General features: G+C 43.5%; 1 protein-coding gene and 1 pseudogene across 1 annotated transcript; one reads left to right on the forward strand and one right to left on the reverse strand.

Moving 5' to 3' along the window:
* The first annotated feature begins 821 nt into the window (after nucleotides 1-821).
* Nucleotides 822-6,705, forward strand: LOC109679530 (E3 ubiquitin-protein ligase makorin-1 pseudogene; annotated as a pseudogene).
* A 9,726-nt stretch (nucleotides 6,706-16,431) lies between these two features.
* LOC109679529 (polyunsaturated fatty acid (12S)/(13S)-lipoxygenase, epidermal-type-like) lies at nucleotides 16,432-23,498 on the reverse strand. The gene is given in 16 exon segments (XM_074044767.1): nucleotides 16,432-16,919; nucleotides 17,026-17,135; nucleotides 17,138-17,192; nucleotides 17,295-17,394; nucleotides 17,833-17,955; nucleotides 18,034-18,203; nucleotides 18,396-18,404; nucleotides 18,406-18,483; nucleotides 20,188-20,397; nucleotides 20,491-20,635; nucleotides 21,294-21,566; nucleotides 21,680-21,787; nucleotides 21,968-22,091; nucleotides 22,267-22,347; nucleotides 22,517-22,718; nucleotides 23,104-23,498. Coding segments are annotated over 16 exon segments (2,103 nt in total). The 5' UTR covers nucleotides 23,239-23,498; the 3' UTR covers nucleotides 16,432-16,739.
* Between the last annotated feature and the right edge of the window lie 358 nt (nucleotides 23,499-23,856).

Raw genomic sequence — 23,856 nt, forward strand, 5'->3', positions numbered from 1 at the left:
CAGGTTCTGATATGTTTTGTTTTCATTTTCACTTGATTCTAAGATTTTTTAAGTTTCCTCTTTTATTGAATGATTAGTGATCATTCAAATGTGCATTATTCAATCTCCATGTGTTTATAGTTTCTAGCTATTGACTCCTAATTTTTTTTTGTGGTACTAGGACTTAAACTCAGGGTCTTCATCTTGAGGTACTCCACCAGCCCTATTTCTGTGAAGGGTTTTTCGAGATAGAGTCTCATTAACTATTTGCCTGGGCTTGCTTTGACTGCTATCCACCTGATCTCTGCCTCCTGAATAGCTAGGATTGCAAATGTGAGCCACTGGCACCCAGCATTGACTTCTAATTTTCTTCCATTGTGATCTAACTTGCTTTATGTCTTAAAATATGACATATTTTGGAAAGTGTTTCATGGGTTACTGGGAAGCTGCCAAATTGCATCACTTGGATGGAATATTCTGTAGATGTCTGCTAAGTCCATTTGATCTATAATGTCATTTAAGTCTGTTTCTTCATTGACTTTGTTTAGTGGTGAGAATGTGATATTAAAATTACCCACCATTATTATGTTGGGGTCTCTCTGTGCTTTAATGTACAGTAGTGTTTGTTTCCTAAAATTGGGTACATCAACATATGGTGTATATGTGTTCACAAATTGTTATCTCCTCTTGATGGATTGTTCCCTTTACAAATATGAAGTGACCTTCTTTGTCTCTTCTGACTAATTTTGGTTTGAAATTTGCTTTGTCAGTATAGTTACTCCTTCTAATTTGGGGGTTCTGTTTGCTTGGTATACCTTTTTCCAACTTTTCACTTTCAGACTATGTTTCTTTTTGCTGGTGAGGAGTGTTTTCTTGCAGGCAGACAAAAGTTGGACCATGTTTTTTAATCCAGTCCATCAGTCTGTCTCTTAATTGGAGAATCAAACCATTAACATTCAGAGTTATTATTGGTTTGTACTACATTCCTGTTATTTTGTTGTTTTTGTTATGTTTGATTCTTTCCTAATCCTTATTTGCTTATCTACACTTAGTGAGATTTATTCTTTCCTGTATTCTCATCTTTGGGTTTATCTTCTTCTTCTGTGTATAGAATTCCTTTAAATGTAATCATAAATGCGAGTTTACTGGTCATGAATTCCTTTATTTGTGTTTATTATGGAATGTCTTTATTTCTGTTTTGATTTTGAAGAATAGCTTTGTTGGATACAAGTCCAGGCTGGTAGTTACTTACTTTTAGGGCCAGAAGCACATCATTATATGCTTTCCTGGCTTTTAGAGTTTTTGTTGAGAAATCTGCTATTATTCTAGTGGGTTTGTCTTTTTATGTGACTTGGTGTGTCTTTCTTGCAGATTTCGTTAGTCTTTTGTTTTGTACACTAGAGTTTTAACTATAATATGACATAGCAAGTTTTTTGTCATGTCCATTTGGGGTTCTAAAAGCCTCCTGTACCTGGATATTCATCTCTTTTCTGATATTTGGGAGTTTTCTGGTATTATTTTTATTGAATGTTTTCTATGCTGTTAGCTTGCACTTCTCTTCCCATGATTCATAAGTTTGGTCATTTAATGGTGTCCCAGAGGTCTTACAAGTTCTGTTCCTACTTTTTTTCTAATTATTGTCTGAATGTTCTAGTTTGCCTATCTTATCTTCAAACCCTGAGAGTCTGTCTGCAACTTGATCCATTATATTGGTAAGGCTTTCAACTGAGTTTTTAAAATTTGACTTATTGAACTTTTCAATTTTACTATTTTTAAATTTTCTACATCTATTGAATCCCTCTTTCATACCTACATTGCCTTTCCTACTTAATTCTGTTGTTTTTATTTTCTTTTGGTTCATCCAGGTGTTTACATGCATTCTCTTTGAATTCATTGTTCATTTTTATAATCATTCTTTTAAATTCTAGGTCTGGAATTTCATTCACTTCACTATCATTAGAATTAATTATTGGAATTGTTAACTTTTGGCAGAGACACATTGCCTTAGTTTTTGATATTTCTTGTCTCTGCTTCAGGATTTTTACATCTGGGAGTCAAGTCATGGGCTGGAAAAAATTTTTTCTTTTATTCATATGTGCATACAATGTTTGGGTCATTTCTCCCCCCTTCCCCGAACCCCCTCCCTTAACCTCCCACTCCCTCCCTCTCCTCCTACCCCCTTGCTACCAGGCAGAAACTATTTTGCCCTTATCTCTAATTTTGTTGAAGAGAGAGTATAAGCAATAATAGGAAGGAACAAGGGTTTTTGCTAGTTGAGATAAGGATAGCTATACAGGGAGTTGACTCGCATTAATTTCCTGTGCATGTGTGTTACCTTCTAAGTTAATTCTTCTTGATCTAATCTTTTCTCTAGTTCCTGGTCCCCTTCTCCTATTGGCCTCAGTTGCTTTTAAGGTATCTGCTTTAGTTTCTCTGCATTGAGGGCAACAAATGCTATCTAGTTTTTTGGGTGTCTTACCTATCCTCATTCCTCACAAGTGTGCTCTTGCTTTATCATGTGATCAGAGTCCAATCCCCTTGTTGTGTTTGCCCTTGTTCTAATGTCTGCATATGAGGAAGAACATGCGATTTTTGGTCTTTTGGGCCAGGCTAACCTACTCAGAATTATGTTCTCCAGTTCCATCCATTTACCTGTGAATGATAACATTTCATTCTTCTTCATGGCTGCATAAAATTCCATAGTGTACAAATACCACGCTTTCTTAATCCATTCGTCAGTGGTGGGCCATCTTGGCTGTTTCCATAACTTGGCTATTGTGAATAGTGCCGCAATGAACATGGGTGTGCAAAGGCCTCTGGAGTAACCTGTGTCACATTCTTTTGGGTATATCCCCAAGAGTGGTTCTTGCATTTTCTTTTCACAGGTCTTGAGTTGTTTAATTAATAGTTCTTCGGTTTTTCCTTTAATTACCCTTTCATCTTCAAGTTCTGAGATTCTTTCTTCTGTTTGTTCTATTCTGCTGGATTGGCCTTCTGTTTGTTTTGCAGTTCTGTTTTGTTCTTTTTTCTGAGGTTTTCCATATCCTGGCAGTTTTCCTCTTTAATGTTGTCTATTTTTGTCCTGAGTTCATTTATCCGTTTATTCATTGTGTTCTCTCTTTCACTTTGGTGTTTATACAGTGCTTCTATGGTTTCCTTTATTTCTTCTTTTGCTTTTTCAAATTCTCTATTTTTGTTGTCTTGGAATTTCTTGAGTGTCTCCTGTACATTTTGGTTGACCCTATCCAGTATCATCTCTATAAAATTCTCATTGAGTACTTGTAGTATGTCTTCTTTTAAATTGTTCTTGTGGGCTTCATTGGGTCCTTTGGCATAGTTTTCATTTTGTTGGAGTCTGGATCTGAGTTTCTGTTCTCTTCATTCCCCTCTGGTTCCTGTACTAATTTTTTGCTGTGAGGAAACTGAGTTCATTTATCCGTTTATTCATTGTGTTCTCTCTTTCACTTTGGTGTTTATACAGTGCTTCTATGGTTTCCTTTATTTCTTCTTTTGCTTTTTCAAATTCTCTATTTTTGTTGTCTTGGAAAACTGGTTTCCCTGTTTTTTCTGTCTTCCCATCATTGTCTTTGGTGTTGTTACTGTCCCTGTACTGTGTGCAATTGAGTATTTTCTAGCTTGTAATAATAACAATGGTAATATCTAGAATGGAAGGGTGAGCCAAGATGGAAAGCAAGAAGTTAAAGAAAAGGGGAAAACAAATATACAGACAAGAGGGAGAAAGCAGAACAAGGTTTCAGATAAGAAAGTTTCAAAGGTATAAACAGGGAACGTTAGTGTACTAATCGACAATAAGCTGAACAGACATTAGAGAGACAGAGGATTGAAAATCAAAGATAAAAAAATAAAAAATAAGTAAATGAAAGAAATATCTATATATAAAAATCAATTAAAATAAAATGGAAAATAGAAAATTAAAAAAAAAAACAAAAAACTTCCAAGTTTATATGCAATGCAGTTTCAGTCTTAATAATTTGGGTGTCCATCTCAGTCTCCAGTCCTGGAGATGGTGCCTCAGATGTTGTTCTGTAGTTGTCTCATCAAAGGGGATGCATAAAGTAGAACAAAACTACACACACACACACACACACACACACACACACACACACACACAAAAGCCCCACCAAGTGTCCCAAGTTCAAATGCAATACAGTTTCAGTAAGTTTTTCGGCTTGCAGGTGTAATTCGGTTGTTCTCTCATCAAAGGTAGAGAGAAAAGGAAAAAAAAGAGTCTGGAGACAGTTCTGAGAGTGGTATCTGCAACTGTGGCTTGCCTGCCTGCTGCTGTCAGCCTGCTGTAGCTGGCGGCGTTATTTATGCAGATCTCTGGGGTGAACTTAGCACTCACCTGGTCCCACAGGCTTTGTTTGCTCAGAGTTCTCCTGTGCGGGAGGCCTCTGCTACAGGCTTTCCCCTTTCCAAGCACTGGGAAAGGTGACACTGCCCCTGCGTTGTCAGGCCTGTGTGTTTATTTACAGTTCATGTGGGAGGTGGGTCTTCCCCCCTCTCCTCTGCAGTTTTCCTCCCACTGCCACTTTCACAAGCTTTCCTGCTCTTGCTTACTGGGCAGTACTGCTGCTCCTGCTGGCCGCCATGTTTATTTACAGTTCACGTGGGAAGTGGGTCTTCCCTCCTCTCCTGTGGAGTTTTTCTCCCTCTGCCACTCTCACAAGTTTTCCCGCTCCTGGTTGCTGGGCTCATGCCCCGCTCCTGCCAGAGGCTCTCCGGCCTGCCCAGCTTGCTTATTTACAGTCCCAGGAAGGATTCCCTCCCCCCAGTCTTCAGCGCTCAGGGCCCCCCACCCTCTTTCCAGCTTGTTTTAATTGTTCTTATTGCTATTACTCAGTTTCTCTTTTTTCCCCAGGTGGAGGTCAGTCTGTCCAGGGGGCTATGCTGCTCTGGCCCAGGCTTGTCTGTGGGGGTACCGCAGTTCTGTGAAGCTCACCTGGTCCGCATCTTCCCAAGCCGTCTGGGCGCTGGCGACTGGCAGCCTGGGAGCCCTTCTTGTTTCTCCGTTTAACGTGAGGTGGAGATTCTCTGTGCCGGCTGGAGGTGTGGAGGGTTCAAAGTTATGCCTTTTCTCAGTGATTATGCCTGCAAAGTGTGTCTCCAGCGTCTCTCCAAGATTTCACTATAGGAGGCTCACTTTCTGCTTCCTACCTCTAGCTGCCATCTTGGAATTCCTCCTATATGTAAGTATTTAAACCACTCTGTCTGACTGTAAAAAGTCTCTATAGAAAAACAAACAAACAACAACAACAACAACAACAAAAACAGCATCAAAAAGCAGGGAGAACAGTCACAATAGCAGTTTCAGGACCCAAAGTAGGCCACTGTAGTAGTAGCCTTCCTTACCCTAGTCCCAGAGTCACTGCCCTAGCCCCTAGGGCAGGAGGGTTGGAGTGGCAACAAAGCGTAGTGGCAGTGGGTGAACTAAATGGGTCACCTGTAGGTATTTTATGCATGGAATCTGAAAGGAAGAAAAAATTATCACTACTCACCTGACCTCTCTGACAGTCTGTCTAGTGTGCAAATATTTTCAGTGGTGGTACTGCATTTACAAAGACCACTTGTAGCCATAAAACAGGAGGAAGTGACTGCTATATATCTAAGTGCAAAACCATCACTTGCTGCTTCCTCAAGTGTCTCTTTCAGAGTTGGACAAATCACTGAAAAGAATATAGGTGAAACTGAGTCAAGAAACCCAAACTTTCCAACTGTAGGAGCAGGTTCAGAAGACTGGGTCAATGTCATTGAGTTAATTCCTGGGCAACCCTACTGTGGACTGTGCTGCCTCTTTCTGCACTGAAGCATACCAGCTGGGCTCAGTGACCAAGGAAGAATCAGAGGAGCAATGGCAGTGAAAACCAAGAAGGAGCTTTGCCCTTATGCTGCAGTGGGAACATGCTGCTGTGAGGAGAACAATGGGTATCTCCATGGAGACTGGTGTGACATGTGTAGGCTGCTGATCTTATACCTGATGGATGTAGCCCAGAAGTTACAGCATGTAAAATCTTGCATTGAGCCCATCAGAAGGACATGGAACTCTCTTTTGCTGTGTAGTGCAGTAAGGACATGGTGTGTGGCATCTGCATGAAGGTGGCCTTTGAAAAAGCCAACCCCAGTGAACACAGCTGTAACCATACCTACTGTGCCAAAGTGTATTGACATGTGGAAGAGTACTAAGCCAAATGGAGCAAGATCATAAGTCCTGCCCAGGATGCAGGATCACATCTAACTTTGTCATTCCAAGTGACTACTGGATGGAGGAGAAAGAAGAGAGGCAGAAACTCATTTAGAAAAACTAGGAGGTAATGAGCAAAGAGGCATGCAGGCATTTTGCTGACAGATGTGGGAGCTGCCCATTTGGAAGGAACCGTTTTGGCAAGCATGCTACCCTGATGGCTGTAGGGAAGAACCACAGAGGCAGAAAAGGGAACCTCAAGCAAATCCTGGGCCCAATGAAGCTCAATGAGGAAAGAGAACAGCAACCCCTTTGACAACAACCAAGAGGCGGTTGAGCTGGGTAAAATGTTGCTTATGCTTTTGGGTGTAGGTGGGGGCGACTAGCTGACAGACTCTGAGGATGAGAGGGACTTGTTTCACGATGAACTGAAAGATTTTTATGACTTGGACCTACAGCAGCTTTGCGTGGCCTGTGAACTGGTCTACTCTGGACAGAGAGTAGCTGTCCCCTGTGCTATGTAGGGTGCATATGGCTCCTATGCAGACCTCTCAATCACAGGAGCTAGCATGATCACTTACCCAGGGACTGCTCCGCCACCCCTCACATTTCCCCAAGAGTGTGTCATTTTCTCTATTTCAAAAAATAAATCTTAAGGCTTTTTTTGTAACATGAAAACAAAAGAGAAAAAAGGAAATAATTCTAAACATTTTTTCTAAGGTGTCAAGCATTTTTGTGTTTCAGTATGCCAGAAGTATGATATTATTTCATACTGATGCTATATTTGCAATGTGATTTTACAATCCAAATGTAATGCTCATAGGTTAGTTCAACAAGTGAAGTTGTTACATTAAAATCATTTTTGTAGACATTTTCATGTTGAACATTTTAGCACAGAAAGTTCCATTAGCCATAAGAATTTTGGCATGTTTTAGAGAGATCAGTAAATAAAATATTACATAAATCTAAAAAAAGTTTTTAAGAGGACAGGTTTCCAGTCCTCTAAGGAGGTCAATTTTGTGGGAAGCAGTGAATAACCTTCTTTCTTTCCACCTGGTGAGAACAGAGTCTGTGATCTTTGGCTTCCACATTTTTCCTTTGTGGTGTTTGCCTAGCAACCAGAGAATGTGGTTTGTGGGCAGAGCTGGCTGTGATTACTTTTGTCTATCTTGCTTGTCAGGACCTGGTGGGGCAGACCACAAGCTTTCTCCCAGCTGGTCTAGTCTCTGCTGCCTTCAACTGTCTAGTCATGGGGCCAGGAAACCCAATCTGGTGCTGTGGGAAAAGTCTGGCCAGCTCCACCCTCCAGGTCTTCTTTTGTATCTTAACTCCTGCACCTAATCACTTGCAACCACTCATTCCCTCCTGTAGCTCTCATAGCTGGTTTCCCTACTTGATGGTCCAAATGGGAAGCAATTTCCACTCCCTACTGTGACTCAGATCAGTTTCCAGCCTCATGGAGCTCTCCTGGGTTCTGACTCAAAGTCTTTCCCCTGTAGCTGGACCTGCTCTCCAGGTAGCCCTCAGATCAGTGAATGATCCATGTTGGAAGCTTCCAGAGGTAGGGCAGGGCAGTGAACTTTGGCTCCAACAGCCTCAGCCTCAGGTAGGAGCCACCCAAAATGAGAGTGAGCATCCCACCACTGTACCATGTCCCAGTGCCAGTGTGTCACACAGGTTCCGAGACCCTGTCTGCTTTTTCTTCAGATCTGCTCAGACCAGTATTAACTGTGTTCTTTGAATCTCTGTTCCTTCATCTCAGTCTTCACCATCTGCAGTTGCACATTCTGCACTCTGCACTCCACCACCCGCTGAAGCAGTGTTCCTCTCCCACTGCTCCACTCTCCACAATTTCTATTTTTAAAATAAGGTCTGTCTGTTTGCTATGGAAACTTCAGTGCCTAACCACCATCACCCACCTTGAAGGGTAGCTACTCTCCAACTATTCTGCCTCTATTCCCTGGGGCAATGGAGCAAGTTTTTTTTTCTTGTTCCCTAATTATTACTGAACCTAACTGGGTAGTGATGGGAGATGCAGAAAGGACACAGGATAGACAGACAGAAAGTTGGGGCCAGGTGCATTGGGCACTTGGGTGGAGACGCACAACCCTCATTGCTTCTTTTCTCTATTATTCTCTTCCTTTTACTCTGCTTTTTCCCTCTATCTTCATTCTTTAAGGCCTTACTCCTTTACAGTTCTTTAAAACCTTGCTTCTAAAGTCTTTCCTTAAAACCTTGCTTCACTGTTCTTTAAAACCTCTTTCCTTAGACTTACTCTGTCCCATGTTTTCTCTTGGCTGTTCTTTAGCTTAATCTCTCTTAAAATCTTTGCCCTCAGACTTGCACTGTCCCATGTTCTCTGTAGCTTTTCTTTAGCTTAGCTTTTCTAAAGCCTATGTATAAAGTTCTTGGTGCAGACTTTCTATCAACTCCTCTTTAGCAATTCCTCTTTAGCAATTCTTTTCCCTTCAGCAGTCTTTTTCCCTTCAGCAATTCTCTCTTCAGCAATTCTCCTTCAGCCATTCATTTTCCCCTTTTCAGCCTCCAGCCTTTTCCCTTCCAAAGCCTCCCACATCCAAAAAGCCAAAAGCCCAAAGCCAAAAAGCCAAAAATGGTTTGCAGCCTCCTTCAGCGAGTCTTTTACACCCAGTGGTAAACAAGGAGATGGAGCTCTCAGGGACAGGCATGACATTGTAACAAGAGAAACCTGTGTTCCTACTTCTCTGAAAGTAAACAACTTAGGAAAAGCAGCTGTTCTGCATTTTTCCTCTTCTGTGGCTGGGGCTGTGCCAATCTTAGCCTACAGATAAACATTTTAGGAAAGCAGCTGCTCTGCATCTTACTGTAGCCTTGATGTCCAGTTCTCATAGGCTTCTCATAATCTGCTCTCCACAGGGTAACTGGCAACTGCTAGGTGTCACTAGCCCACCATGTTCCTATGTCTTCTCTCTGTTATTCTCACAATGTAGAAGTATTTCAATAAATGGTAGGTTGAGTGTGGTGGTACAGGCCTGAAATCCCAGCTACTCAGGAAATGCAGGCAGGAGAATTACAAGTTTGAGGCTGGTCTGGGTAAAGGTAGCAAGACCTATTTCAAAAACAAAATATAAGTAAGGACTGGAGGCATACCTCAAATGGTAGAGTGCTTGTCTAGCATGAGTAAGATCCTGGGTTCACTTCCCAGTGTCACAAAATAAAAATAAATAAACAAACACAATCTAAATAACTCCTGACTAGATTGATTCAACACACACACACACACACACACACGACCTATACCCATTTCCAGGCATAACAATTATTAACTATGGCCAGGTGTGGTGGCTTATGGCTATAATACCAGCTACTTGGAAGGCAGAGATCTGAAGGATTGTGGTTCAAGGCAAGACCAGCCAACGGGTTAGTGAGACCCCCATCTCAACAAAACAAGCCTGGCATGGTGGCATATGCCTGTCATCTATACTGGCTCCACACAAGTGAGATACTGGACTGGTGGAGTGGCTCAAGTGATAAAGTGCCTGCCTAGCAAGTGTGAGGCCCTGAGCTCAAGCCCTACTACCACCAAAAAAAAAAGTGAGATTCTAACTGAAAAATAATCTAAAAAGGAAAAGGGGCCAGAGGTGTGGCTCAAGTGGTAGAGCACTTGAATTCAAACCCCAGTACTTCTAAAAAATATTGACCGTTTACCTTGAATTCTTCTGTCCTACACATAATCTCTTGTTTCCAATCAAAAACAGCAAGTCACAGGCTGGAGGTGAGTATGACTCAGGTGGTAGAGCACCTGCCTAGCAAGCACAAGGCCCTGAGTTCAAATCCCAGTACTCCAGAAACAATTTTGCAAGTCACACATATAATCAAGAAAAAATAATGAGCTGTGAAAAAACTAAGCAAATAACAGATATTGGAACTGTCTGATAGGAAATTAAAATAACTATGCTAAATATATTAATGGAAAAGGCAAAAACATGCCTGAACAGAAATTTTAGCAGAGATAGGGAAAGAATAAAGAATCAAGTAGAAGTGCTTAGTAGAAACAAGGAATACAGTGACAGAAATACAGAATGCTGTTTTATAAAAATCTCTTAAATCTTTATCTCTTAAATCTTTATTTAGCAATTCTGTGAACCAGTAGCAAAAGCTAGAGATCACAACTAACCTTTATCCTTGACCCTGGACCCCACCATTGAGGTTTTTATTGTCTTTGTTTTGTCTTGTGGTATTTTGTTCTCTGTCTTAGAAAAAAGCTTCATTGCTCTGCCCACCCCTCCAATTTTCATCCTGTTAGCTTCTTTTATCTTGGCCTGTGCCTTGGGCAATGTAGATAATTGGCTATGAGCTGAGTGTCTTCCCCCACTCCCAACCCTCAGCCCCCTAATAGGACCTTTGCTCCAAGACTGGGTCACTGTTGTTGGGATTTACAAGGGTACTTCTTGCCTTTATCTGCCAAGGAATACACAACAAATGCTGTTTGGGTGGAAACTTGGGACTTAGATTTTTCTCAGTTTATATCCCAGTTTCCAATCTTACTCCCTGGAATTTTCCAATGTCTTTTCTTTTGTTTAAATAGATTTTAGATTAGAACACAGAGCTTTTGAAAGCATGCAAGACAAATACCATCAGTATTTGACTGATGGTCCTCATGAATGGCTGACTGCAGGCATAAATGGTACTTCCTAACTGAGCTGTGAACTCTTCCTCTGTGCTATCAGACAGGATTCTTTGTGTGAGAAATATGCTCACCCGTGAAACTCAAAAAATGGACTCAGAGACACATGGAATATAGTGAAAGTGAAACTTTAATGGTGATATTGCAAGATCAGGTGCCTGGCGGAGCAGATACACTAGAAGCAGTTACAGTAAGTATTATAATATCTAGTGTGCAAGTCCCTCCACTGGTGCCTCATTGCTGAGTAGTATGGGATGTACACTTCCCCCTACCCCCAGACTAGATGTTCTATTGGGTTATTTAAAATATGCCTCTCTTGTGATTGGTCAAATCTTAGAGGCTGGCTTTAGGTGGTATTCACCTTCTTTGTGGCAGGAAGGCCTCCCTGTAACATGTGCTTTCTGGCATGTACACAGTTTTTACCCATTCCTTCTCTCTATTGTGATTACCCTTATCAGTTGCCCCTTCTCCTTATCCACAAGCTGATACACAAGCCAGCAGCTAGGGTTAAATGCCTTGCCTTAAAAATGGACCACCACTGACTTTATTTCTAACATTTGGAATATGACTGGTGGCCATAACATATAGTCAGTATCTTGAAATGTTTTCTTGCATGTTTTTCTTATTGATTTGATGAATGTCACTATTCCAGACTGGCATGAATTTTCTTTCAGTATTTCAAAGATATTATTCAGTATTTTCTGGCATCTAGTGTTTCTTTAAACACACACACACACACACACACACAATTTGTATTAATAGTATCCATCTGAATGTATGAATTTTTCTCCAGTGGCTACTCTTAAGATTTGACCTTTTGCTCCCATCAGTTCACTACAATAAGAAGAGTGTGGTTTCCTTCATCCTGCTTGGGGTTTTCAGTGATTCTTTAATCTGTGGCTGATGAAGACATATTTCAACATTTCTCTCTCTTTCTCTCTACCTCTCTCTCTGCTCCCACACCTCAGAAATAAGGGTTGGCTGGAAATTCAGGCCTTATAGAGGAAAAGTCCAGCATCAAATAATCTTGGTCCCTTCTTGGATTAAGGAGATCCATGTTTGCTAGACCCCTAGTCAGTCTCCTGTCTGAATGAAGAAAGATAAATCTAGTTAGGAAATGAGACTAACAAGACTACTAAGTTAGACTTAGAAGAACATTTGATCCGAAGTACTTAGTCCACCATTGCCTGACCACTGTGATATGTTATCAGTTAGTTAAAAATAATATCTGTTTCTTTTTAAACTGATAGGTGATGGGTCGTGTTAAGTTGCTTTTGGCTGATCCAAAAACAGAAGGACAAAAATCAATGCATATGCTCTGGAGAAGAGAACATACTAAGACCATTAAGTATTCTGGCAGAAATTTGGAGATTAACTCAAGGTTTTGAATAGAGATTTCTTTATTTTTTAGAAACCAATTAAAAGGATCTACTGTTAGGTTGCAGTGGAATGAAATGAGAGAAAGATGAAAACAACTTGAAACTGAGGTTTCCAACCTAACAGAATGGGTGCAGAACTCAGGACACTTTCACTCTTATTTTTATAGATGGATGCTATGGTGCAAAACTCCAGGTAACACATACACATATAATATACAAATGGCACCACCTGAAATTTTGTAATTGCAAGACCATGGAAGAGCATAGATGGACTAGAGAGTAAAAGACTGATCACAGGCAAGACAATGCAATTTGGCAATGATTCTCAAAGGCAATTTGAGCCTGTTGTAGAAGTAGGAAGGAGAGTTAACTTTGCAGGAAATCTACATGTGTGCAGTTCATGTGGGGATGACCACAAACAAAGCTGAGAGGCAGCAGTAAGCTTCTGGTGTGCACAGGTGCCTGTGCAGATAACCTCAGTAGGAGTGCTGTGTCAGACACTCTGGTAGATTAGGGTGGAAGAATTTGAAGTGGGGACTGAGCACTTCATGACTGTACTATGCCCAAGAGATGAATAGAGTTGCTCAGGAGACTTGAGGGGGGAAATATAGAGAAGATTCGATAGGGAAATGAGTGATGGTGCTTGTAGAAAATGGAAGAGCTAGGAGAGACACAAAATGGGTATGGAAAGATGCCCGAAGAGGGCAGAAGACCCAGTTGGATGCCCCGACATCCTTGAGTTTCTCCCTTCTCGCATCCCACACAAGCTTGTCCTATAAACCTGAGGGCGATGGGAGATGCAGAAAAAGACAGCAGACAGAAGATCAAACATGCATAAAGGTGGGGCCAGGTAGGCTGGGTGCTCGGATGGAGACACACCAGCCCCCACCACCTCCAGCGAGCTTATTATATACAGTGGCAAAATGAGGTGGAGAGGCAGCTCTCTGGGGAGGGGGCATGACATTGTAATTCTCAGGAACAGGAGGAACCTGGGACATCTTCTCTCTGAACATAAACATCTAAGGAAAAAACAGCTGTATTGCATCTTGCCCACATCTGCAGCTGAGGCTGTGCCAACTCAAGCTTGCAGTTTATTGGGCATAACTATGCTTGCTTCCTTTTGCAGTTTGGGGCTGTGCCAAACTCAAACCCGCAGTTTATTTGATATATCTGTTCTCCGCTCTCCATGCTCCCTTGGCTTCTACATCATCCTGCTTCCCTTCTTACCTCCCAAATTAGGTTTATTCTCATTTCCCAGCTTCACTTTCTCCTTTTATACTCTGTGAGTATAAAAGGTGACCTTGGCTGCTTCTCATCTATTTTCCCCCCTTGTTTATGAATTCAACTTATATCATTCACACTGCAGACATGTCCTTCTGTCTTTCTTCAATTTGGCCTCTTCAATTGCCTGTTTGATTTCTTTCCATAAGGTTCCCACCATTATCTCAATGTAATTTGCCATCTAAGTCTCTGTATTTCTAGTCATTCATTCGTACCTAGATTGAAATTTCAATTTGATCTTTTACTCTTCATCATCTGTTCCTTCTCTGATAGTCAGTCCTCAAGTCCTCTAACAAAACTCTTGGCAACCAACTCAAATATTGAGAATATGATCTCTGAGGTTATCTCAAAATTCTTTTTTCATCCACCTAGAAGATCCAAGTTATGGATGGAAAGTCATTCCTTGTTTTGAGCAGGGACTGTGTCATAGAAAGTTGAAGGCTTCAGCAGGTGAATTTGAATAGATCAGATGTCTGTTCCTAACTTATTACTGTACTGTATATGTCCCATTGTGTGTGTGTGTGTGTGAGTGATAATTGAATTACAGGGTTCTCTAACAAAGTTTTATTTTTACTCTGCCCCTTCTTTTCCCATCCATCAGACTCCATCCTAGACCTTCTGGCTTCAAATTTTAGAATCCATTTTTTTTTATTGTTTTATTATTCATATGTGCATACAAGGCTTGGGTCATTTCTCCCCCCTGCCCCTACCCCCTCCTTTACCACCCACTCTGCCCCCTCCCTCTCCCCCCCACCCCCTCAATACTCAGCAGAAACTATTTTGCCCTTATTTCTAATTTTGTTGAAGAGAGAGTATAAGCAATAATAGGAAGGAACAAGGGTTCCTGGTTGAGATAAGGATAGCTATACAGGGAGTTGACTCACATTAATTTCCTGTGCATGTGTGCTACCTTCTAGGTTAATTCTTTTTGATCTAAACTTTTCTCTAGTTCCTGGTCCCCTTCTCCTATTGGCCTCAGTTGCTTTTAATGTATCTGCTTTAGTTTCTCTGCATTAAGGGCAACAAATGCTAGCTAATTTTTTAGGTGTCTTATCTATCTTCACCCCTCCCTTGTGTGCTCTCGCTTTTATCATATGGTCAAAGTCCAATCCTCTTGTTGTGTTTGCCCTTGATCTAATGTCCACATATGAGGGAGAACATACAATTTTTGGTCTTTTGGGCCAGGCTAACCTCACTCAGAATGATGTTCTCCAATTCCATCCACTTACCAGCGAATGATAACATTTCGTTCTTCTTCATGGCTGCATAAAATTCCATTGTGTATAGATACCACATTTTCTTAATCCATTCGTCAATGGTGGGGCATCTTGGCTGTTTCCTTAACTTGGCTATTGTGAATAGTGCCGCAATAAACATGGGTGTGCAGGTGCCTCTGGAGTAACCTGTGTCACAGTCTTTTGGGTCTATCCCCAAGAGTGGTATTGCTGGATCAAATGGTAGATCAATGTTTAGCTTTTTAAGTAGCCTCCAAATTTTTTTCCAGAGTGGTTGTACTAGTTTACATTCCCACCAACAGCGTATGAGGGTTCCTTTTTCCCCGCATCCTCGCCAACACCTGTTGTTGGTAGTGTTGCTAATGATGGCTATTCTAAGAGGGGTGAGGTGGAATCTTAGTGTGGTTTTAATTTGCATTTCCTTTATTGCTAGAGATGGTGAGCATTTTTTCATGTGTTTTTTGGCCATTTGAATTTCTTCTTTTGAGAAAGTTCTGTTTAGTTCACTTGCCCATTTCTTTATTGGTTCATTAGTTTTGGGAGAATTTAGTTTTTTAAGTTCCCTATATATTCTGGTTATCAGTCCTTTGTCTGATGTATAGCTGGCAAATATTTTCTCCCACTCTGTGGGTGTTCTCTTCAGTTTACAGACTATTTTTTTGATGAGCAGAAGCTTTTTAGTTTTATGAAGTCCCATTTATCTATGCTATCTCTTAATTGCTGTGCTGCTGGGGTTTCGTTGAGAAAGTTCTTACCTATACCTACTAACTCCAGAGTATTTCCTACTCTTTCCTGTATCAACTTTAGAGTTTGTGGTCTGATATTAAGATCCTTGATCCATTTTGAGTTAATCTTGGTATAGGGTGATATACATGGATCTAGTTTCAGTTTTTTGCAGACTGCTAACCAGTTTTAGAATCCATCTTTTTTTAAGGACTCATTAATGGTGCAAGAGGAATACTTTTCACGTGAAAATTCCATATATGCATGAAGTTCACCCCCTGGATCCACCTTTTCAGCCATTTTTTTTTGTTGCTGTGACCACACCTCTGAACTTTACTTCTTAGTAACTGGAATTTGACTCTGTTACATTTTGGTTACAAGTCACGTCTGTCTTATCTTCTCCAACCTAAGAACTTCTTAGCTCCTAGGTGGGGATAGTGATATGAACCACATAGGGATGTGATGATGAATGGAGACCATATATTTAAAACTCCTAACACAGTGCCTGCCTACTGGTTACTTATTTGTCTATCTATCTTCAGGGTCCAGGGCTGTAGGCTAGATTATATGTTTTAATGATGAAAGATAAGGGTAGAAATGAAGGCAGTTTATCAAAAATCCTGGGAAAGGGCTGAAAGGAAAAGTGAGATGTAGCTGTAGTAGCAGTGGTGACAGAGATGAAGGGCTGGGAAGTTGCACATTAATGCAGGTGACCCAAAGGACGTGTTGGTTGAAGATTCAGAGAAGTCAAAAGCCACTGTTAAGAGCCAGAACCCACTGCCCCACTGGGCTCAGTCAGCCAGAGCTTCTGTCATTTAGCTTAGAGAAGTTTAAGGTAACCCTTGAAGGAGGTGCTTGCTGCTGGAAAAAAAATTCGTTCTGAAAAAAAATCTTTCTTTTATCCTTTGAAATCTGAATAAGAGGGCAAGAAACAAAGTAATCTCTTTTCTCTCAGCTTCCCTCACCGCATATAATCAACTTTATTATATAATCAGATCTTTTTATTTATATGTAAATCAGATCCTTTAGGAAAAGAAGGGGTACAAGGGATGGATGCTAAAGAAGCCCATGACTGGATGGGCATTAAGTTGGGCAACTACAGAAGTTCCAGGTTCTGGCATGCAATGGCAGCAATCATGTGTAGTCCCAGAGTTTGTGTGATGGACATTCTGGGTGCCTTGCTGTCCCTTCACCAGAGCATGTGGCCAAGGATGACAAGAGTACTCTAAGGTATGCAGGGAGAGTAATTTGGGGGGCTGAGGGGAGCAAGCCTCTCAGATGGTCACACTGTTTTCCACCATGCTGTGTTGGAGGTACTCGTAGGGCAGGTCCAGGCCTGCATTCCGAACTTCAATGTCCTTGTCCATGGCAGCCAGATCCTCCCGGAATTGCTTCAGCACAGCTTGGGGCCCAGGGCCTGAAAAATATTCCTCCTTATGCTGCCCTAGGGCCACCTGAAAGGGAGAACAAAATGGCTCATCTCCTTGGGCCTCTTGGCCAAGAACACTGCCTCTCCTCCAAACTGTCTCTTCCCCCAAACCCCGGGCATCTATTTCTGACCATGACAGGCTGGTGTCTCCCAAGGAACTTGGTGAAAGTCTTCTGCATATGGGCCTGCTGGAGACAAGGCAGGGAGTCCACTATATCCTTCTCTGTTACATTCTTGGAAGTGGTGGGGGCTTCTTCATGGCGCATGGGCCATTAGGGATCCAGGAGTACCAATCCAGCTGCAGGTAGTAGAGCCATTTAGAAACTCAGCCTAATGGTCCAGGCATTTGACACGTCCCCCCTACATCCCAGAAGCTCTAGGGGATGATCACACAGGTTACCTGGCCCAGGTGGGTAGAAGCATGCTGACCAGTGCATGTGAGGATGCACATGGTAACAAAGTAGCAGAGTGGAGCCAGGGACTCTAAAGAGACGGGGAACCTGGGTGAAATGAGAATGAGGGAATTTGAGACCAAGGCATGAGGCAGATGGCAGGCAGGGAAAGATATCTGGAGATACATTAAAGAGCTTTCTGTGGTCATGGCCTCTAGATTCTATGGTTCACATACAGTGTGCACTCAAATGTTGATGCACTTGGGATGAATCTTGGAGCTATGGGGAAAGGGTAGGAATAAGTAAGGGAAATACCTAAGAAAGATCATGGTTCTGGTTCTAGAGAAAACTCTTAGTGCATGAGAGGATAAGAAAGGAAGGAATCTGGGGAAGTCAAGAGTGATTGTTAGCATTTCCGATGCTCTAGAAAGATCCAGAGAATTCTCAGGGTCCTCAAGGAAGGGTATGTTATGATGCTGTGAGAAGTGAATTGTTGATAGATGGGTAGGTGTTGATGCAGGTCACTGGGGAGGATCCATGGCTTGCCTCCCATCCTGAGCCCCCTGCAGTCCAATGTCAGTGATCTCTCTACACCAGGCCTGGAGCTCTAGATCATGCTTCACTGCTTCATCACTCTTGTAGAAAAGTCTGACCATCCTTTCCACATATCTGCTCCCCAGAAGAGGGTTCTCAGTCTTAGCGGACCAGTATAGGACCATGATCTCTCCCTCCCTGTGTCATTCTCACCAACTGATGATTCCCCACAGCCTCAGGGCATCCTGGCCATAGAGAGAAGATTTCACATTCAGAAGCCCGCGATCAGCCAGGTCATCAGGAGGGCAGAAGGAACGATAAGTCAAACAAGCTGTGACTCTCTGGAGAATGTCCACATGGCCTCCACTACCTGTACTCACCACCTGAGACAAACTAGTGTTAGCCAAGCCAGGTGTGGGAGGGAGGGAGGAAGGGAGGGAGATTAGGAGCCGGAGGTGTGAGGCAAATCAGGGACAGCCTTGGGTGGAAGAAGCAGAGGTTGGGGGAGGAATGTGTCAGGGAAACAACCCAACATTATTAACCCCTCCTCCCTCTTTACCCATCCTTTTCCATACCAGATCAAAAAATTCCCCATTCAGAGACAAGATTAGTCTGGACCAGGACGTTGATCTCCATGGTGTAGTGAAAATGGGGGATCAGAAGCTGGTCATAGGGAAAGAAATGAAACACAGTCAAAGAAGACAGATCCCAAGATCTGTAAGGGGAGGGGAATTAAAAGACTAATGATTATTTTTAAAGAAGGAGAAAGAGAAAAAAAGGGAATGCCCAGGTGTGGTGACACACACGTGTAATCCCAGCTACTCAGGAGGCATAGGTAGAAGAATCAGGATCTGAGGCCATCCCCAGGCAAAAATGCCTGTTGAAAAATAACTAAAGCAAAAAGGGTTGGATGTGTCTAGTAAGTTCAAGGACCTGAGCTCAAATGCAGAAGGAAAAAGTGGGTATCCATGAGACTGAGACTTCGCATTGAAGGATTGGGTCAGGCTAGGATTTAGGAGAAGAAAGATGGAGAAATATCTTCTCAGGATCTTCTAAGGTCAAAGCTTCAGGCATTAACTTATTAAGTTTCACATTCTTTGTCATAATTCTAGGAACCCCTGGTTTCACATCACAAAATTAGCAGTTTCCCCACATTCTTCAGGACTCTCTCCTCTCTCTCTCTCTTCTCTCTTTTCTCTTCTCTCTTCTCTCCTCTCTCTCCCTCCCTCCCTCTCCCTCTCTTCTCTTCTTCTCTCTTCTCCTCCTCTCTCTCTTTCTCTCTTCTCTCTCTCTTCTTTCTTCTCTCCCCTCTCTCTCTCTCTCATTATTGGATACCCTATAGAAGAAAACCATCCCTTGACCCCACATCCCAACCCAGCAGGCTCCTAATCTTTCATTTCCCTTTTCAGCTTTCTGAAGAATCACCTTTGTGGTCTCTACTTCCTCACTTCACAGGTTCTGCTCAGCCCGCAACAATCAGGTTTCCAGTGCCTCTACTTCCCTGAGCTAGCACATGTCTGTGTATTAACCAATCACATCCACATTTACAAATCCAAATATCTCTTCTCTGTAACTGTGTTGTTGACCTCTCAGCTTCATTTAGACAGGTAACCATGCCTCTTGAAACACTTTCTTCTATGACTCACACTTTTTCATTTCCCCCTATCTTAGTGCAGGTCCCTTCTCTTGCTCCTTTCTCATTCCATTTCCTTCTTGCAATTCATAAAGGTTGTGGAAGCCTAGAACTATATCCCAGGTCAATGCTCTGTTGCAGTAGCAAACCCAGAGAACAGTATCTAATACAGTGGTTTCCGAAATTTCTGTTTCCCAATAACTTTAAAAATTGTATCTTCAACATTGACCTCTTCCAGGAATTCCAGGCTCATAGATCCATTTGCCCTCCTGACATTTGCAAATGGGTGTCTATAAGCACCGGAAACTCCATATGGTCAAAACAGAGCACTTGCTTCTTCTTCCCACCAAGAACATGGCTTCCTTTCTCACCTTCTCCCGTTTCCCTTTCCTCCTACCCAACACTCCAATCACTCTCACCTTATACTTCAGTCATACCTAGTATCTGGACATAATCCATACTCCTTTCAATCCTCACTTCTACAGAGCTCTCCAACTGGAATATCCCCATCCCTAACTACCCATCTGACAACTACCTCAGTCCAAATTTCAACTCTTTTGTAAAACTCAACTCATAGCAAGTATGTGCTTTGGGTGTTTCCATAGCACAGTGTGTGTGTGTGTGTGTGTGTGTGTGTGTACTTATAAACTAAGATTTCTGCTTACCTAATAATCTGCAATGTTAGACACTGGGTAAATGCTTCCTGAGGCAGACTAACAGAGATGCTGAAATACCTTGTACATAGGATGCAGGCTGGGCAAACTCCTCATTGTGATCACAGAAATAACCTCCACCATCAGATGCCCTCTTAGCAGACGTGACTGTAACAGGTGCAACTGGAAATCAGAGCTACAGACCCAGGTCTTAGCCAAAAGGCAGGCCATGGGAGGATCTGAGGGCAAGAAGAGCAGAGGTGGGGGACATCCATGTCGAGGTGGCTGGAGCTAAAATAGAAAAAGAATGGGAACTCAGTACCTGTGTGTCTAAATCCCTAAGGGTAGCAAATATCTAGGGGAAAGATATCTGGGTCCTCTTACCTGGATGACTATGGGTAAGAGTCTTCCATCAGGCTGAAGCTTCAGTATGATCAAAGGGGCTGTCACAAATTGCTGCTTAAAAATGATGATATTAGGCTTGACCCCATCCAGCAAAGAAAAATCAGCTTCAAAGCTGAGATCCAGCCTGTAGGGTTGGGGGGCAGGGATAAATAAAGGGGTTGGAGTCATTTCTGGACCTGCCTTTCTCTCATTTGCCAAGGTGGATCCTTCTTCTACCCATCCAAGTCTTTTACTTTAAACACCAACCACTTTCCCCACAAGTAAAGCCCTGATCACAAGGTTTCATGCCCCGTGTCTTCCACCAGACTTTGAGCTCCTTGAGTTGAAATTTCTGTCTACCACGTACCATCACTCTCAACCAATGTGTTCTCTTTCCACCTCCCCCTATAGGCTTTAGCCAAATGTAGAACAAAATATTTCCTTTATCCCCGCCTCCAAAAAATAAGTCTAACTCTTTAAGGCTTTGTTCAGTCTTTCTTACAAAAGCAAGAGCTCTTCCTTAAGTTAAGACTGAGGCTGATATACAGCTAATGAAGAAGGAAGCAATGAAGGTAGAAGAGAAGAAAAGAAGGAAGATCAAGGTGGAGACTGTACAGATCAGGAAACATTTGGCAATGCCTAGAGACTTTTGGTTGTCACAACTGGGGGCTGCCACTAACACTAAGTAGATAAAAACCAGGGACTGCTACTAGAACTCTACAATGTACAGGACAGTCCCCTACAACAATGTAATGTTGTAATGTTGAAATGTCAATAATGCCAAAGTCAAGAAACCCTAGTACAGATGGAGGAGGTAATGGATGATGGAGGTGTACATGGAGGATATGAGAAGAGAGGAAGGCAAAGTGATAGGGGCAATGGCTGGGGTAGTGAGTGAACAGAGGGAGTGTAGCACCTGGAGCTCTTTCTCCAGCTGGGCTTGCAAGTCTTCCATTCCTGGAGGCAGCACCAGCCAGGCTGGAAGGCTCGTAGAACACCTCAGGAGCATGGGGTTTGCTCCATTGAGGAACTGATATCCAAAGAGGGCTCATCCTTCCAGGAATCACAGACTTGCTCTGAGGACATAAGCTGGCAACACAGTGTGAGCTCTGAGCAACTCCTCCCCTGGCCTCTCTCCCCTCTTCTTTCAGATCCTTGGGTTGGAAATCTGTAAATAGGTTGTGGTAACTGTCCAGCCAAGGCAGTCTTTCCACGTGGGAATATTTTTTTGAAGTCTTCCAGCTTCTGTACATGATTTACAAAATCCAATGCCCCCTTAATGGCCAAGTCCTTCAACCTGTACAAAGAACAGCATACAAGAAGTTCAAGAAAGATCCCATTTTGGGGATGGAGGAGTGGCTCAAGTGATAGAGCGCCTGTCTAGCAAGCATAAAGCCCTGATTTCAAACCTCATTCCCACCAAAAGAAAAAGAAAGATCCCACCTTGCAACCCAAGAAGAAAGTGTCCAGCACTCACCCTATTTCCAGAGAGAGGGTGAAATCTAATTTCTTATCCTCCAGGAATTTCTCATTCCTAGGAAGGTCCCTCTGTGTATTCCCTGCTACAGGCAGGATTAACCCATCCTTCCAGGAGCCCCAGCTAGAGGAACATGGAGCCGGGAGTTAAGTAGAATGTAATGTTGTATTGTCCAAATGTCAATAATGCCAATGTCAAGAAGCCCTAGTACAGAGAGAGGAGGTCATGGATGATGGAGGTGTACATGGAGGATATGAGAAGAGAGGAAGGCAGAAGATCAAAGGCTCTCTGGACTTATCGATATGCCTTTCTTCTGTCCTCCAGCTCCTGCTCCCAATGTTTCTTAAACAGGTTCTGGAGGTCATCATTCACCGTCTGGGCTGGAGGCAGACACAAGGGCGAGGGTCCTACCTCTTCGCCAGGGCCCCGCCGGTTGCCCTCTCTCTCAGTCCCCCTCTCCCTCATCTCTCTCCTCTGCCCCTTCTATATCATATCATCCCCTGCGACCCCTGCTTCCTCCAGCCGCACCCCCTTCCTTAGCTCTCTCACCAGTGCCCTCTGGTAGACAGACAATCCCGTCGCCCTGCACCCATTGGTAGCAGGGGAAAAGGGCCTCGCCTTGGGTCCCGGGACCCTGCACAGTGACCCACTTGCAGAACCAGTCAAAAGCCAACAGGCCTTTGTGTTTGCGCAGCTTAACCAGCAGCAGGCGCCCCAGATGCAAGGGGACGTTGATCTCCAACTCTGTCATCTGCGGGACAGGACGCAGCTCAGAGACAGGTCTGGGGTCCTCAGCGAGGGCAGCGGGGTCAGTGAGCCTTCAGAGAAGCTGGGCTCTGCTTGCCCCTCCGGGTGCAAGAGACCTAAGTAGGTAGCGGTGAAGGGGAGGCCCGCGCTCTGCGAGGCTCCAGCCTCCCTGCCCTAGCGGCAGCGGGTGACCGGTTGCGCGCCCCAGCAGATGTCACTTGTCTCTCCTGCCCTCGCTTTCCTTTTGCCTTTCAGGTAACTGATTTTGGAGCCCCTCCATTGCTTCCCTGGGCTTCTCGCGGCTGAGGCTTAGCGCTCACAGGGCTCCCGGGGCACCCGCGGAGTACCAGGTCCCCGTCCCTCGCCGCGCGGCCGCAGTCCGCACTGACCTTTCCCGGCAGCAGCGGCTGCAGCTTTCCGAGGTCCGCCTCCCTGTGCTCGCCCACCAGCCACAGCTGCACCTGGTTGCTGGTGCTAGCCAGGAGCGTGTCCCCGGTGGCGACGCGCACTGCGTACTTGCCCATCTTGCCTGAGCCTCTAGAGGGACCTGGGAGACCATCAACGGTTAAAGGGACCTGAGACTCAGCCCCCAGGGAACCACGCCCAGACCAAAATCCTGTGGTTTGCTTTCCCCCTACCCAGCTTCCTGGCGTAGGCAGATAATCCTTCACCTGTCTTCACGCTCACCCACAGGTTTCTCCCCCGACCCAGATGCAGGGGTTCAGCTCCGAACAGTCTGTTCCCAGGGTGTCTTCCAGCAGCCAGGACGATGTGACACCCTCCCCCCACCCTTTACTCACTTGGCAAACTCTCCCTAATACTAATTTCATATACTGCACCTACCTGCAGATGACAACCGCTAAACAACAGCATCACTCACACACAATTTTTGTGTGGGGAAAATGAATTAAAGAGCATCAGACAGTGGAGGTAGAACGAAAGTGTGGGAGTGTTTGCAATGGAGAGTGAGGAAACCGTCTTGGCAAGGACACAGAGCTTTTGTTGAAGATGTGTTTGTAGTAGGGGACTTCCAACAGGGGGGTTTGGAATTCCCCTTCAGGTCCAGTCGTGAAGTTTCCATTGGCCATCCTGAAGTCAGTACCGGCAAGGCTGAGCACTCATAATGTGCCGGGGTGGGCGTG

This window comes from Castor canadensis, chromosome 11 (assembly GCF_047511655.1).
Source record: "Castor canadensis chromosome 11, mCasCan1.hap1v2, whole genome shotgun sequence".
Taxonomy (NCBI): domain Eukaryota; kingdom Metazoa; phylum Chordata; class Mammalia; order Rodentia; family Castoridae; genus Castor; species Castor canadensis.